This window comes from Hyalella azteca, unplaced genomic scaffold (genome assembly GCF_000764305.2).
Source record: "Hyalella azteca isolate HAZT.00-mixed unplaced genomic scaffold, Hazt_2.0.2 contig7827, whole genome shotgun sequence".
NCBI classification, from domain to species: Eukaryota; Metazoa; Arthropoda; class Malacostraca; order Amphipoda; family Hyalellidae; genus Hyalella; species Hyalella azteca.
Window position 1 is genome coordinate 1 of NW_025937941.1, and position 17,539 is coordinate 17,539.

General features: G+C 37.6%; 2 protein-coding genes across 2 annotated transcripts; one reads left to right on the plus strand and one right to left on the minus strand.

Annotated features, from left to right (window-relative positions):
* Positions 1-155: 155 nt before the first annotated feature.
* LOC108668461 (V-type proton ATPase subunit B) lies at positions 156-4,231 on the plus strand. The gene is made up of 7 exons (XM_018155688.2): positions 156-426; positions 666-837; positions 1,170-1,260; positions 1,672-1,867; positions 2,402-2,590; positions 2,872-3,022; positions 3,353-4,231. Exons 1-7 carry the CDS (start codon positions 169-171, stop codon positions 3,805-3,807), a joined length of 1,512 nt encoding a protein of 503 aa, XP_018011177.1. The 5' UTR covers positions 156-168; the 3' UTR covers positions 3,808-4,231.
* A 3,034-nt stretch (positions 4,232-7,265) lies between these two features.
* LOC108668460 (F-box/WD repeat-containing protein pof1) lies at positions 7,266-15,435 on the minus strand. Its single transcript, XM_018155685.2, has 11 exons — positions 15,301-15,435; positions 14,723-14,999; positions 14,094-14,443; positions 13,445-13,580; positions 11,133-11,279; positions 10,591-10,716; positions 10,087-10,176; positions 9,618-9,794; positions 9,202-9,388; positions 8,408-8,475; positions 7,266-7,606 (listed from the first exon to the last, which is right to left on the minus strand). The coding sequence occupies exons 1-11, from the start codon at positions 15,327-15,329 to the stop codon at positions 7,463-7,465; spliced, it is 1,731 nt and encodes a 576-aa protein (XP_018011174.1). The 5' UTR covers positions 15,330-15,435; the 3' UTR covers positions 7,266-7,462.
* Positions 15,436-17,539: the final 2,104 nt, after the last annotated feature.

A 17,539-nucleotide genomic window follows, 5' to 3' on the forward strand; every position in this document is an offset into this window, starting at 1 on the left:
GGAGAACATTTTAATCAGTTGAAATAGTTTTTTATTGGTATACATAAGAATAAAGAAAAAATATCCTGTATTACAAGTTACAAGGCTAGTATTTTATAAAAAGAATACCGGTTCTTCAGTTTTTATAAAAAGTTAGTACAATAATTTTGATAGTCTCTTGTAATTCAAATGTTATTAATCAAATTCTTTTGGCAGTTCAAAATGCCTTCACAGGGACACTTTGATCAGGTTGCTGCTGTGACCAGAGACTATATTGCACAGCCTCACCTGTGCTATAAAACTGTCACTGGTGTCAATGGCCCTCTTGTTATTCTTGATGATGTCAAATTCCCTAAGTTTGCTGAGATTGTGAACCTGCATCTTGCTGATGGATCAGAGCGCAAAGGACAAGTCTTGGAAGTCAGCGGATCCAAAGCTGTTGTACAGGTGACTCATGATGCTTAACTTTTATGTTTGAAATGAAAAGGATTATTTATTGTAAAGTAATTAATTAATATTGATTAGCTTTTTTCTAATTATATATTTTGTTATCATCGTTGTGGCAATTTAACAAGCTTATTTCTACAAATCAATCAATGAGTACTGGTAATCATAAAATTCTACTGGATTGAAATGTCTTATTTCAGTAAAAAGTTTTCATTTACTGATGTGTGTTTTTCTTGTAGGTGTTTGAGGGAACCTCTGGAATTGATGCCAAGCACACTGTGTGTGAGTTCACTGGAGATATCATGAGGACTGCTGTCTCAGAAGATATGTTGGGTCGAGTTTTCAATGGCTCTGGCAAGCCCATTGACAATGGACCTGCTGTACTGGCTGAAGATTTTCTAGATATCCAGGGTTAGTTTGCTTTTAGTTGAATGTAATTTTTTCTGGTCCTTATTGTATTATCAATACATATTTGACTATAAAAATCTCAGAATTTGCTACTCAGTAAATTATTATCATTTGTTTCTGAACTACTACTTGGATTTTCCTTGTCACTGAACAAAGAAAATTAGGAACTACCTACATTTGTTTCTGAACAATTGGATTTTCCCTGACTGCATACACCAATACCAATGCTGTTATCTCATGTTATTCAGCAAATTTTTTTAACCAGCACACATTAATGCTATGAAGAAATATAAAAGTGCCATGAATAGCAGTTTGAATGTTCATTTCCTTCAAAGGTCAGCCCATCAATCCGTGGTCCCGTACCTATCCTCAGGAGATGATCCAGACCGGAATTTCCTCCATTGATGTCATGAACTCCATTGCCAGGTATTTTTCAGCTCTCATCAGTTCTGTTCTTATGGGTTCAAGAAAAGGTTTTATACATACCTCAAATCCCTTTTTTCAAGTTGCTTCTGCTTTGAAAATGTTTCTTAATCACCTATTTCATTTTAATACCTGAAATAGTTACCCATGGAAACTAATAGGGACCAATGACAAATTTTAGTTAAAACAGACACTTTAAATTTCACAGATTCTTCATTATACTATCCTGAGCAATCTTTTGTTATCATTTTTCTTAGAATCAATTCGCTTAAAATTCTGTATTTTTCTTATGAAAAAGTTTATGATTTCATTAATTTTCTCAAAAGTTAGATACACTGCCATTATCATAAACCTCACAATTTCAGATTTTTTTTTTCAAATGAGAAAAGTGGTTAATTTTATTTTTTTTTTCAGAGGTCAAAAGATCCCAATCTTCTCTGCTGCTGGTCTGCCTCACAACGAGATTGCTGCTCAGATCTGTCGTCAGGCCGGTCTCGTGAACGCAGCTCAAGCCACCAAAGGTAGCGTCATTGATGACCACCACGATAACTTCGCCATCGTCTTTGCCGCTATGGGTGTCAACATGGAGGCCGCCCGATTCTTCAAACAGGTCTGACAATCTAAATTTCTTGTACAAAACACATCTGCCAATGCATCCTCTCAAAAGTCTTTTGAGATTTTGGAAAGAGTTTTTTTTGATGTAACCATCGCCAGATGGTTGCAATTTTTCAATGGTTTTATTATTTAACTAGGCTGCATTCCTAATTTTTTATCAGTTACCAACTAGCTTAAAACCTTCATTGATAGGTAAAATTACTCCTCACAAGTGAAGAATAGTAATGGGTTATTTAAATCTCAAAATATTAAATTTTATCGTTAATTCAAAATGAAACTTACATTTATGCTATTCTTTGCATATTGTATTATCTAATACTATATTTACTATATAATGCCGTAAGTTGAATTAACAAACAGACTTGGTTCTATCTGGGTATTTTAAAGATTATTATTGTAGTAATTACCTATGCAATTAATCATTCGTACTGTATTTGAATGAGCCGTTTTACGCCTGTAGTTTGAACTACTTTACCTATTAATATCTGTTGCACATCTACTAATATCTGCTGCATGTCTCACCCTGCAGGACTTCGAAGAGAACGGTTCAATGGAGAACGTGTGTCTCTTCCTGAACCTGGCCAACGATCCGACCATCGAGCGTATCATCACGCCGCGTCTGGCGCTCACCACGGCCGAGTATCTGGCCTACCAGTGCGAGAAGCACGTGCTTATCATCCTCACTGACATGAGCTCATACGCTGAAGCGCTGCGTGAGGTACGCAACTCAAGACCTCTATTAAATCTGGGCTAATGTGTGGAATGTTGCTAACAACTTCACCGTATTTACAAGATTGCATATGAAAGACAAATTTTACGTTAAAACTTGAGTCTACGATTGGACCTTATCCAAAATTATTGTTACCTGTATTGCAGTGTTCATGCCAGTGTTATTACAATATCATTCACGCTACTAATTCAAAGCTATCTAGATATGGTGACAACTTATCTCCGAGTTTAGAGGTGCCGCAAGATCAAAGCTTCCACTTTACCCTGCAGGTGTCGGCTGCTCGAGAGGAGGTGCCCGGCCGTCGCGGTTTCCCCGGTTACATGTACACCGATTTGGCGACTATCTACGAGCGCGCAGGACGTGTGGAGGGCAGGCAGGGATCGATCACACAAATCCCTATCCTCACTATGCCCAACGATGGTAAGTTGGCAGTCATCCAATATTGGACAAGCTTATCACTTGGTTTATTTCATTCAATATTAATTGTCCTTTATTAATTTATTAATTCAAGCACTAATTAGTTCTCGATGGATTTTCCCGCAACAACATCACATCTCTTTGCATAATGTTGTTCTTATAATGGAATGAACAATCAAAGTAATACCTATTGCGATACTGGTGAGAGCTTCCTAAAACGATTATATCAAGTCTATAACAACATTGAATCATTTTATCTCCAATTTACACCGAGTGGCAAAACAAACTTTATTTATCTCTAATGTCTATAGTGACGAATATAACCTGTTGCAGACATCACGCATCCCATTCCTGATCTGACGGGCTACATCACTGAGGGCCAGATCTACGTAGACCGTCAGTTGCACAACCGTCAGATCTACCCACCCATCAACGTGCTGCCTTCGCTGTCTCGTCTCATGAAGTCTGCCATCGGAGAGGGCATGACTCGCCGCGACCACAGCGACGTGTCCAACCAACTCTATGCGTGCTACGCCATCGGCAAGGATCTGCAAGCCATGAAGGCAGTGGTCGGTGAGGAGGCCTTGACTTCTGACGATCTTCTTTACTTGGAATTCCTGGCCAAGTTCGAGAAGAACTTCCTGACGCAGAGCTCGTACAGCAAGAGGAGCGTCTTCGAGTCACTGGATATTGGATGGCAGTTGCTGCGTATCTTCCCCAAGGAAATGCTCAAGCGCATTCCTGCCAGTACACTGGCCGAATTCTACCCTCGTGACCGACCTCAGTAGGATGTTTAAGATGAAGGGATGTTCTATGTCCGTTATGGTTTACGTTTGCTACCCAAGTTCATAAGTTTACCTGGATTTTGTGGTGTTCGTGATGTTGATGTACATTAATAGTGGGTACCGCCATCTTTTTGTGTAGATAGAACATAATATGAAACTGAAAATGTTTGTATTCTATTTATTTGTAACTTATCTTTAGTGTGAAGAGAGCGTGGATTATACATTATTTGTTTGCAATCGATCATGAACTTTTTAGTAAGAATTGTGTCGAAACATCGGTGTTTTAAAGGCTTCAGTTTGCGTCAAGTCTGCGTGAACTATTTTATTGGAGTACTTTAATCATTCCAAGACAGTTGAATAAGAATTATCTCGACTCGTGTATAGATATTGTTTATTGCTGCGGTGGTATTAAAAAATGTAAATGAAATCAATTATTTTTCCCCCGTTCTAATCTCAGATTGTGGTGTCAGATCAACAAATAATACTTATTAGAATAAAATTATCAGACAACCAGCTAAACAGAAACTTCATGAATACAAAATAAATTTTACCAAGTATCAGCCGCAGATCGTCATTCATGCATGAGCAAAATCAAGTTAAGATTGCATCTCAATGGTAGGATTTACGTCTCACATTTCAAACAGCGATTAACTTGATTAATCTTAAGCAAACGAGAAATATGCTCACAAAAAAAGCTTCAACCACTGGTAACATTTCCGACAGCTCCTCAGCGAACTAAAATATACTGCAACTAACTAGGCATTAAAGCTCTGCGACCAAGTCTCACTCGCTGGGTGTTTTTTGACAAACCAATCATGTTGGAAAAAACGAAGCATTGAGCCTAAATATAGGTACGGTGACAGCCAACCATTGAGGTAATTGTTCCTATTTCGTTATTAGATATCAAATGACTTAGTCAAGAAGATAATAGTGCCAGCTGTCTGATATTAAGTATTTTACACGACGGCCGTTGCAAAAAAGACTAAGGAATCTGCAGAAAAATATCCTTCAAGTGATTAAAATAAAAAAAAAGTTGATTGAAACGATTAACTGTAGAACATCTAGTAATAAATAATACATATTTTGGGTGTAAGGTTATGACTACAAAAATAATTTGTTTTTATACATTCCCGTCACTAAAATATGCAATGAAAGGTTCAACGAAAGAAATTTCCGAACTATGTCAAAAGAAACGCCTTTGACATCTCTAAACAAGAATAATTATAACAAACAAGGCAGTTCGACTGGAGGAGTAGTGTCAAAGTGTCATTTGTGTCGGCCTAATAATAATATACACAATTGACAATATTTACTTAAGAACAAGTTTTATTAACTATTGTAAAGGCTATGTTCCATACATATCCCAACACACGGGTAAGTAACCATGCCATATGAGGTACGGGAGCTTAGCTACTCCTTTCAGGCAGACATGCTCCCCCGACGGTGAGAACTACATCTCCATGGTCTTGTACCAGCTGCTAACTGGCGCTCTCTTCTCAAGTTTCTGGCCCTCAGTAGGATGACAATTGCTTCCGCTCAATGAAGAACTCTCGTTAACGCGACACGTTAACTGTCAACTCAACATCTGCGTCAAGGTCCAAGTGACTCGGTGGACTAAAAACGAACGAAGTCTGCTTGGTAAACATATGAGCACAACTGCTGCCATGACCCATTGACACTAATTTATATCCACCAGCTAGCTGACTAACAAAGAAGAGAAGACTAAGCTAGCAATCCACTATGATCGGACATGACACAAATTTCAGATGGCTAGCATGCCAGAACAAACTCTTATCAGAAGATTGAAGACATCAGTCCTTCGTCCTATGTTTACAATAACCATGAAATATGCACAAAGATCCAAACTGAAGTACTTAATCATCAAGACGGAACACCGCAGATCTCAGAATACGCACGAGCCTAGAGCAGGCGTAATATGACTAGTAGGCACGGACGATACTTTACCGGGGGCAGTACTATCAATAATATTTACGAGTTCGTAACTCTTTCAGCCAATCACTGACGGCTTTAAAACAAAACCCACCAATCACAGATGAGTAATCTGCAGCTACATGTACTGAAGTGAGTTCTGATAGTACAGCCCGTAACTTCCATGTCGAACATTCAAAGTGTTGCAAGAATATTGCCTGGACGCCACAAAAATTCGACTACATGACATAAAATAACAAGTTGTAGTAGAATAAATATAAAAAGCTATTCGATTTGTTTTCGTTGGCTGACAAAAAAGGGCACTAGCTTTATACACAACATCTAACTTGACAGGAACAAGGCACACAAATGTAGTTGAAAGTAAAGTTATGGAATCATGAGCGAAAACCAATTCAATCTTCATGAAATCAAGGGAGTCTGGATCTCCAAAGGAAGGAATGCAACTACAGTCATGCATCATTGATGTAATGAAAAGGCTAACATCCCGCAAACGCTATCATTCCACAAGTAAAAGTTTTAATTAATCGAGTTACAATTCATCAGCAAATTTGTTAATTTTTAGTCGGAATTGTTTTCCTGTTCGTAAATGAATGAATGAAATTTGCACCTAGGAATATATTACCAATCAAGTGTTACTCAACGCGGCAATGAAGAACCCACTACTCAGGCAGCGCGTCTAATATCAGTGAAAAAAAAACGACCAATAATCGCGGTGCAAATAAGAAATGCTAATTCATGGCTTAGAAATGCTAATTCACGGATTTCAGGCCCACAGCTCCTGAAGATACTTCTAGTTCAGGTACATTGCCGTTGGCATCAGATTCCTCTACTCGGATAACGTATTTTTCTGGGAATTAACCCTCAATGGCAATAAGATAATCTGTGCGCAACCTTTACCGACACATCCTCCAGAACAAGATCCTGCTAATGCAGTGAAGAAATTACCATCTTGGTAATGCATAAAACTGGTAAAAGTAATTCATTACCGCAGTTAGCACAAGTAGGAACACAGTACGTATACATTTGCAGCAAGTGATAAGGCAACAACAGCGTTCTCACCCACAGTACACGAGACAGGACGTCTTCGAGGTGTGAAAAATAATTGGTAAATCTTTAGTTGTCAAGTTCTCATTCAAGAAATGAGATTTGAGAGACCAGGGCGCGTTTTCATAGAGACCATCGTAGAGACAAAAATATTGCTAATATAGATACAAATAGTTCGCCAAGCAAAGAACCTAGATTACAGAAGAGAAGGATACTAGGACTAGGAGCGAGGAAGCTGCACAGTTTCGGAACATTAAACACAAGCTGCACAATGATAGTTCGATGAGAGCTGCATCAACATGTATGAATAGAACACAGAACTACAACTAAGAACTTACATCAACGCATACAAAATAAATTCTAATTTGCTTAAAACGCGGTCAAAAGCACATATTTCATTACGTTATGCATAAAAAAATTCGTCAGATCATTAATTATGAATTAAAAAAGCAATAAAATAAAACCTAAAACTAAAAATAAAGCAGGTGCGTAAAAAACAACAAATGATAACTAAATCAATTGGAATTAGGAGTCATTTCACTTATGGATTTCCAATTCTCAGCAGGAATAGAGGTCCCAGGTACTCAGCAGACAAGAAGATCTCAGGTACTCAGCAGGCAAATAAGTCCCACGTTCTCAGCAGGAATATAGAAGTCCCAGATTCTTAGCAGGCGGAAAAATCCCAGAGCTTGACTGTCTTGTCATAAGAGCCGCTGACGATGAAGAACTCATTGAAGGCGACGCAGGTGACGCCGTCTGTGTGGTTCCTGAGCGTCACCAGCCGCTTCAGAGAGTGACGTTCCCACACCTGAACAGAACGGAGATTGTGAGCGCACTTGTGGTTGGGACACAGGAATAGCGATCAAGATGATATCTTGTAACATTTCGAAATTTAACAAGACGTCAATACCTGATCAATAATATGAAAAACAAATAAAAAAAACTTAAAAAAAAACACGTTTTCTTAACGGACAAAAAAGAAAAACATTTACTCTTACATAACATTTAAGTTATGTAAAATGTTATATAATGTTATGTAAGAGTAAATGTTTTTCTTTTTTGTCCGTTAAGAAAACGTGGTTTTTAAAAGTTTTTTTTTTGTTTTGTTTTATTTCACTATTTTTAGTTTTGTAAAAACCAGAAAAACGAGATTTTTAAAAATATTTCTTTATATTTATTTATTTTCTACTTTTTAGTTAGCAATTTTAGCAATTCAAATCAATTTCCAGGATTGGCAAGTGTGGATGTTCGAGAAAAAACTCAATTCCAAACCGTGAATTTTTAGTGTTTTTTTTTTCTTTACTTTAAAAAAATTTTTTTTTTAAATGTTATTTCTGATGATCAAATCTTGAATTGTTAGGCAGCATAAACATGCATGCCAAATTTCAACTTACTAGGATGTTTAGAAGTGCTCTAAATTAAGGTTTGAATTTTTGATGACAGACAGACACGAAACGAAGTCAAGAAAAACGTGGTAATTATCACATCGCCAAGCTCATAACAAAATGACAGAAAGGAAGGCAACTTGCAAGAAAATCGAATTACGCAGGACTAATGCACGTCTGTAAGCTCAGAGCTGAACTTCACCGGCAACAATGGCGCCACATACCTTAATTGTCTTATCATCTGAGGCGCTCACAACGCGCCACTCGTCGGCAGCAACACAGCGTACCACTCCTGCAACGAGGAAAAGGAGATGCGAATTGCTTTATTGAGAAATAGGTATATTGAACACAAATGCAGAACTTATACTTATTATGAGCTGCACGCCGCAGTGTGAGGTCAATAACATGGTTTTCATTTTTCGATAACATGGTTTTCAAAGGAGCTCGCCTACATTTGACTGGCTGCTAGGACTGGGCATTATTAGTTGAAATAAATAGTCGTTCATTTTACGCCAAAGCAGCACGCAACAAGAGCTACATTTAATACAGAGCAAAATTTGACCGATCACATACATGTATCTACCTTGTATTATTATCCATTTTCCCTAAATATTAGCTAGTGCTTGCTGTTGAGTACACCTGCCTGAAAATCCAGACATAATCTTTTAAAAACAAACACTTGTTTTCGATAACAATGTTATCGAAACAAACACTTGTTTAAAAAAATATCCGTTTTATCTGTTGTCTTTAGGGCAATATTAATCAGGTGCCAGGCTGATGATTAATAATTCTGTCACTATACTCACCAGTATGTCCCAGGTACATCACGAAATATTCTGGCAATAAATAATCAGTCTTCTGACTAATATATATTAGGTCTGTCACGTTAGTAACTAAAACGCTGCTGCTATTGCGCTCATCAGTGTGTCACAATGAGATCAAAAGAATAATCTGTCAATAAATAATCAGTCTTCTGACTAATATATATTATGTCTCATGTCACTACTGCTGTGCTCACCAGTGTGTCCCTCGCTGCTGATCCAGTTGACGGTACAGAGACACTTGCCCGTGAGGACGTCCCATGAGCGGATGGTAGAGTCCAGAGACCCTGACACGATGCCATGGGTGTCTGCACACACCGACGTCACGGCGTCCGTGTGGCCGTGTAAAGTCCGTAGACACTCGCCAGACTCCAGCCCCCACATCTGCAGCACGGTCATGTTAATTCTAATTGCATTAGGGCGCCATAACCAGTGCACATTAAGTGACAATATTCTATGCAACAATATGTCAATTTAATCATGCAAATTAAGCTTGCAATCCAAGATTCTTGAAAATTGCACACGTGAGATTAATGTCAGAAGGTAAGAATTAACATCAGATATTACGGAGTAAAAACAATAGTTTCTAAGTAAATTATTGAATTAGATTGACCTTAATTGCGTTGTCACCACCACCGGACACGATGAGCTTGAGAGGCACGACAACAGCCAGCGACAGCACGGCGCCCGTGTGGCCTAAGAGCGTCTGCCGGCACACGCCTGAGGGAAGGCTCCACACTCGCACGCTGTGGTCGTATGATCCGCTCACTACCGTGTCGTCACCACACACCTGATAAATAATAATAATAACAATAATAATGATACAGCGTTTCAGCATCAATTCATTGCTTTGCCGATGTTTTTGTTTCACTTCGATTTCTAGGGTAATAATCCATCATTTGCTACACCTAAAAAGTTTAATGTAAACTAGAAAATAGTGAATTACCAAGCATCGGGTTAATTGGAATTTATTCATAATTTATAATGGAAAATTTTCAAAACTGAATTCCTGTCACAAATTTCATGACTAGAAATCCATCACAAGAAAATCCATGCTGCATTTGTCAGCCTGACTGAGCTACCTGAAGGCATCGGACGGTGTTGGTGTGGCCAGTCATGGTGACGCGGCACACGATGGAGGACCACTCACTCGTCTCCACCACCTCCCACACCTGCAATAGACAGTTGGTTTCGTGCATTTCACAATTTGACGTGCCATTTGACTGAACAAATTCTGCACAATCAATTTGATGTGCCATTGCATTGCTCAAGCTTAACTCGGAATATGAATACGAGTAAAGCATTGCGTGAAGAGCTTCATCTAAATCATCACCATAATTTTGAGTGTAAAAATATATATTCTTACACTCAAGTGTAAGAATATTTACACAGGATTGGGTTTGCAGACATACATTCAACCAAGATCCTCAGGACTAAGGATTCAACCAAGACCTATTTCCGGGGAAACTTAATGCCTACTAAAACTGACATGACTATTACACAGTGAACTAGGTATTCATTGAATGAAACAGATTTATAAATTAGGCAGATTCAACCATACAAAGAACAAAGATTAGACGAACGACCTTTATGGTGGCATCAGCTGCCCCTGACACGAGTCTGTTGTTACTCAGATGCAAGCAGCGAACTCGGCCTGAGTGCCCAACCAGTGTCTGTACTGGCCACTGGCTGTTGGTGCGCATGCTCCAAACCTGCACACACACAGGCTTCTGAATGCATCCAAATGTACACACGTGTACATGTACATATTCCTTGTCACTTAGTCTACAAAAGTGGCGGCTTCTGCCTCCATTCAAATGCATGCAGAACAACCACATATTCCTTGTCATTTCTTATGCTACAGTGGAAGCTTCTAAATCCACGCGTATTCTGTTGAGAAGTACATTGTTCATTGGTAGGGAAATTAATTTAATATGAGAATGCTATGAAAAACAAGTTTCATTTTAATAAACACTCATGTGACGAAAACTATGCAAAATAATTATTTATAGTTTACTCAAATTTGGTAGTCTTCCGGTCTGCAACTCTAGTAACCTCAAAATAAGACGCATAGTGTCAAAACTTGCGATTTATAAAGGAAAAAGGTTGAACTGAACAATAAAATAACCTTGATTGTATTATCATGGGAGGCGGACACAATTCTGTTGTTGTCAAACTGGACGCATGTAACGCCCTCTGAATGGCCAGCAAAAGTCCTGACGTGGCAGTGAGCGCCCAACCAGTTGCGCCGCACGCGCCATCTCTCCACCACCACCTGCAACACGTCCATCATAGTTAATAAGGGATTTTGCCAAGTTCCTCTGAAGGAACTTCAATAAATCAAGCTTCTTAATTAATCAATGATTAAAATTACCATCTTACCGTTCAGTTCGTTACATAGTAACGCATTCATTAAAAATAACCACTCACAACTGTAATAAATTATATTGTATGCATATGAACCAAAGTAGACACAGGAATACAGTACCTATCAACTTTAAAATATTTGTAACACTATTGATGGCATGCCCTATATTATGCGTAAATATTGTTACAGGACACTAATTCCGTAGCGTTATCAGCCACATAGTGTGCGTGAGGGTGTTTCTTGCAAATGGTTCGGGAAAACAAAAGATTTAGTGATGGTCTCAACCTTTCCTACAACCATCTCAATCCACTTTTTTATTTAAGATTTGGTTTGTACTTATTTCATAATTTATCCAGAAGCAACACAAGAAAGAAAAAAGTATAAATAGTGACAGGAAAAACTAAAGAGACCAAAACCGAGGCACGACGAGAACTCAACCTCGAATTACTACTTATAAGTTTGCCAGCCATTACACAGTCTAAAACTAAAAAAAAAACATTCAACATGATGAACCTAAGGAATGCGCTGAATCCATTCTTATGGCAGACATACAATTAATTCAATATAATCAAGTCATTGAGTAATTTTTATGCAGTATACTTACAATGTTTACACAGAAAAGTATACTCTAGCTTTAACTTTATACTTTTACTACACATTTCTTTACATCTCAGGAGATGGGGATTTACAGGAACGCTAGTAGGGAAATCCTACTTCCTTGCAGGGTCATTAAAACGGGCTTCCTACAAAAGTACCATATCTAACTATTTGTGAAAATTCATATCCACTTACACTATATATGGTACTTTAATATAAACGCCTATGCCAAAAAAGCCACCATATTTTTTATTGAACCCTTGCACGTTCATTTTCTTAGCTTTTTAAAGTTGTTGTCAATTTGCGATTGAAGCAACGTTAGCAACCTAAAGATAAAAAGATTTTTCTACCAACGTATCTGCTTTGCTATTCTTCATGATGATGAAATCAGAGTAATGTTTCTTCTTAAAATGTTTGTAAATGTTTATGTGACACATTGTATTATTTTTAAAAGTCAAGAAAGTAAATTAATGTCGTTATGATAACGTTAAAATGCTTTCTTTGAAGCATTCAGTGTGAGTAGTGTTGTGCGAGTGGCAGGAGGACAGTAAAATTTGGTGTCATTACGAGATACCTACTTGAATGATATCTGCTACAGCCAATTCAGCACTGCAATCATTAGCATTAAATACAATAATCCTGTTTACTGGAACTAAGCTGGCAAATTGATATCATCCAATTGAATTTTATTCAGCCAATAAGGTTATTTTTGCAATGAAAATACATCATATTTGTTTTGTAAAACTTCCACTAAAATTTTTTTCAAAATGTCAACTACAGTAAAATATGGCCCATTAGTTGCAAGGAACTGCCACACTCAAAATCTGGAAAAAGTTTTTCATTACTGATAAGGCCAGAATACTCAAAACAGATGGTACTTAAAATGTATCTTATGAAAATAAATTTAAAACTCTATCCGCGGTCAGGTGGAAATTGGTGGTATATTTAGAAAGCACAAGAAAAACGTTTCAACAGAAACTGTAATTTTTTCAAAAACACACAGCAAGTCGATGGAAGCAGGCTTTGCTTGCTGCTGTACCAACGTATCTGCTTAGCTAATCTTTATGATGACGAATTCAGGGTATTGTTTCTTCTTCGTATGAACTGTCAAAGATTTGAACAGCAAGTCTGATCATTGCATACTATGTGTCTCCATTCAGAAACTTGATATCAAATAGTTTTCATATTTGATTTGCAAGATATTGCAGTGATTTCTTGTAGAAGTCAAAATATTATCATTAGCTTCGAATCAGCTGGAACTTTCAACATCGTTGACTGAAGGCAGCAAGCAACAAAAAGAATTTCAGTGAACTTCCAAACGCATTGTTGTTTACAAACACATTTGTTCAGTGATATCATCTTAGATGTGATTTTGAATTGTGTGTTGCTATGAAGTATAAGTTTGTTTCATGTCAACATTTAACTACATAGGTACTCTTTCATTAACCCAAAACATGAGACTTCATGAAACCTACCTCCTTCCAGTTGATGACGGCGTCACTGGTGTGCTTGGCGAGCTGCTTGCTGTGGTCTAGAGGAGACAACCGCCAGTTGGGCAGCAGGGCAAGGCGGTGCCACAATACAGGACTATTGCACATCCATCGCCACACTCTGACCAACACATTTGTTATTAAATAAAATCCCACATGCCTGATGACATGAAATAAAGCTATACTTGTATCTAGGTAGTAATTGCAAAATTTGATGCTTTACTTGCAAGAGAAGCGTTCCAGGACATCTTCAAAAATAAATTAATTCCAGTGAATTTAGTAGATAAATTTCAATGGTATTTGACATTTTTCCCAACTCTTATACCAGTTACAGTTACAGTAGCTTCTTATTAGATATAGGGGACAAAAGCACAAGAGAAAACATAGAAGTGATGCAGCAAATACAGAGTATTAACTGAAAACTCAGTTACTAAAATGTAAGTTACTTTACACATTTTTTTAATCATTACAAGCAACTCAATTTTATGTATCAATAAGTCTCCCAGCACTCCCTATTTACACTATATCATTGTTTCAAGCTACTATCTTTTATTGCATCTCTAGTTATTATACCATTTCATTGAGCTTTTTAAATGTACATCTAAAATTTCAACACAACTATCTTCAGAGCTACCTGCTAACTTCTGCAGCTCTGGCCAGCATCTGCGGGTCTAGGTAGGAGAGAATGGAGAAAGAAATATGCACTGGCAGGACAGAAAGAGGATCTTGGCAATTGGGGGGACACCCAAGATGGAGACGGCATGACCCTGGAGGACCATGACTGCGAGAAGCCATTTCATCATTATTGCTACCCACATTCAGGCTGTCAGTGTCACTGTGGCCATCTGTTGAACTATCACTGCCTCCACTTTCTGGCTGATCATTGCCAGCAGGTGTACAAGTGTCAGCACTTTCAACTGTCACATAGCCATCACCACACAACCATGTTGAGAGGAGGTGTAACTGACGGCCATTGCAGTTTGGCTGTTGAGAAACGGACAGAATTATTGCACATGAAATGGTATGGGAAGAATTATTACCTATTACATATGAAAATTTCATTCAATATGAATATATTTGCTTTTAATACCATTTAAGTTTCCTTGTGTTCAAAGGAGCACATTTGAGCACACTTTATAACCTGAAATCATTTTATCACAGATAAATTTAATTTAGCAACAATTTATTTGCCAAGTTTGAGTTTGATGACAATAATATACATTTCCAAAATGTATAACCTTCTAAACTCATTGAAAAACTCACTAGAATTTCTGATAGGAGTCTGTTGCGCTGCACATCTGAGAATTCTTCAAACCACTGCTTCACTGATCTCAACCTTTCATGGAAGACTTCATGACTAATGTTTTGTCTATTGTTCTTTTGTGATGAAATAGCAGCAGAAGAAGGCTGGAATGCATCATTTTCTCTTGTGGTACTTTTTAACAGCAATGCAGGCCACTTGAGTTGATCTGATAAGCTGCAGCGCTCATAGTGGTTGGGAAGACTGTAACATTTGCGATCAAACTGCCACCCATCAGCCCTGTGAAATTAATTTTGGAAGAAATATTTAAAAACTATCACTGAGAGCTGGACACAAGGTTTTCAGAACTTCACAGAGACTTTGGACTCACAGAGACTTAGACTCAATGCTTCATGTTCCAACAAAATATTGAAGACTAAAAGAGACAGGGAGATGCATATAACTAAAAAAGAGAAGAAAAATAATGGAGGGAAAGTTTTTCAAAAAATAATGTAGAATCAAGGAAAACATGCTATGGCTCAATATAGACAATTTTTTCAAACAAAGAATATATATATTATATATACACCATAACACTTACCATGGAGTTGACAAATGAAATTCATTCATTTCAGGAATAGCAAGTAATAAATCTTATAATGTGCATGAAAGGTACCTTATCACTGAAAAAAATGTAGATGTCAAATTGCCAACATTAATATAAACTAAATGTGATGTGTTAGTTCAGCATTAAATCTAAATCCTAATGTTTGAGCATAAAAAATCTCTGCAATATATACCCCTGTCGGGCCCTGTGGCCCACTCCCCAGCAAATCATAGTTGCTCTTATCATTCTTTCATGAATGACCAACAATTCAAAGAAGCAAATGACAAACCTAAAAATAACAAGTAAGTAGCACTAGCAGCATGAGTTTTTTTGAACAGAATAAAACTCATTTTGTAAACAGTCTTGAGTCAGTCAAGTGTACCCTGAATAGCCTTATCTCATCTTGGAACTGCCCGAACTGGCATCCAATTTTATGGCAAAATTTGAGGGACAAATATCTTTGAAGATAACTCTAGATCCAGTAAATCCTTCATTAATTTTAATATGTGCATGGCTTCAAATTCAACTCAAACTTTAGAGGTTTCAGTGATCAGTCTGAAATTTTGAATCAAATTTAATAACTTTATTCAAGTTATATACCTACAAATATTATTGCTCCTAGTCCTATTAAAACAACAATTATTTGTTATAAATAATTAGGGCTAGGCCTATAATAAATATTTTATTCAAAAAACTGAACTTTTCAACAAGTATCTGATTTCAGAATCAACTGCCAAGAATCAAGAAATTATTTTATTAGACATGCTAAAACTTGTGTAACTGTAACAGTGTGACTCAACATACAATGATACAAACACTGTAAGTCTGTAACACAGATTACACAGCAATATCATGACAGATTGACTGAGTCAGTCTGATTCAGTCATGTCATCACTCATCACATTCACACATTCACAAATCACAATCAATTTTCAAATGAAAAAGGCTACTCCAAGATGTTTAACTGTAAAAATATAGCTAGCCTTAGTATTCTTCATTCCAACATAGTAGTGATACTGTGATTATAGTGGCAAAGCAGAGAGTTTTTTAGACTCTCCCTCAAGTTCATTTTTGAGTCCTATTACCTAAGTAGACCAGTAAAGTATCCTGGATACCAGCATTATCATACTTAAGAAATTTGTTTAAATCTTGAGTAAATGAGGAAATTCAAAATGAACTGATTCTAAAGAAGCTCTGGTTTGCCACTATGCTGTGATAGTATACCTACTTTAGTAAATAGCCTAGTTGCAGAATTGGAATTTTCATACATCATTAGGTACTGGAATTTCATGGCTCCAGCTGAGTGCTGACCTACGTAGGTGCTAGGGTCCCCGGTCACAACCTATTTAGATTGGTCAACACCATGGTGGCAGGGAATTATTGTGAGTACTTATGCGTTTGCAAGAGCATCGCCCGGTCCGGCTCAGCGGGGGGGGGGGGAGGAAGGGAATAACGAAAGTCTCATTTACGACTGGACTAACCCATTGAGCAACATACTTATCAATTATCATGCCCCTTGACCTTCACACGTTTTCCTATTCCTAATATCTGGTAGCTATCTATATCTTTACCAACTGAAATAGCTACAGGCCTACCGCCTACAGTTGCTCCCGCAGTCCCGCAGGGCGCAGACAGACCCACAATTGCCATGCAGCAGGCACTCATCGCTTGTTTTAACAGTTTTATACACCCCACGGCCCACTTCGTTAATCTCACGGTCTCATCTCCCTCATTCAGAATCACCAGTCGTTCTCTAGTCTCTCCGCAGACTCCGTTCCCCACATTCCATGATTCCAATTTCCATCAACAAGTGCTCCACAGTTTCCTTCTCATCCCCATCTCACATTTGTCTTCCTTTCTCTCACTCCACCTGTACGAACTACAAAGGAAAAGCTGAATTAAGAGGAGTCAGAAACCCCTTCTCATTTTTTTCAACCAAATATTCGACAGCATGCTCACTATTTAATCAATGAAATGCTAATTTGAGTCTGAGATGAAGTCTTGCAGAGCGAATTTTGGTCGGTTAGTTTTAACTTCTGTACCTACTACCTAGTAGGTACTAACATCCCAAGCTCACCGTCTTTGGTTAGTTCTGTGTGAAGTAGATGGGTTTATTCATGGATTTATTATGGAATCTTACATATTTCGTTGACAGTTTGTGATATATATTATTGGAAATCTTCTCACTGTAAGCTAATAATTTTTAAAAAAATTTTACGCTTACCGACACTTA

Coding starts and splice junctions, on each gene's coding strand:
- LOC108668461 (XM_018155688.2), top strand. CDS start 169: ATGTTATTAATCAAATTCTTTTGGCAGTTCAAAATGCCTTCACAGGGA. Junction 1,261..1,671: donor GTCATGAACTCCATTGCCAG/GTATTTTTCAGC, acceptor TTTTTTTTTCAG/AGGTCAAAAGATCCCAATCT. Junction 3,023..3,352: donor CCTCACTATGCCCAACGATG/GTAAGTTGGCAG, acceptor AACCTGTTGCAG/ACATCACGCATCCCATTCCT.
- LOC108668460 (XM_018155685.2), bottom strand. CDS start 15,329: ATGAATGAATTTCATTTGTCAACTCCATG. Junction 11,280..13,444: donor CCGTCATCAACTGGAAGGAG/GTAGGTTTCATG, acceptor GACGTGTTGCAG/GTGGTGGTGGAGAGATGGCG. Junction 10,717..11,132: donor CCCATGATAATACAATCAAG/GTTATTTTATTG, acceptor GTGTGTGTGCAG/GTTTGGAGCATGCGCACCAA.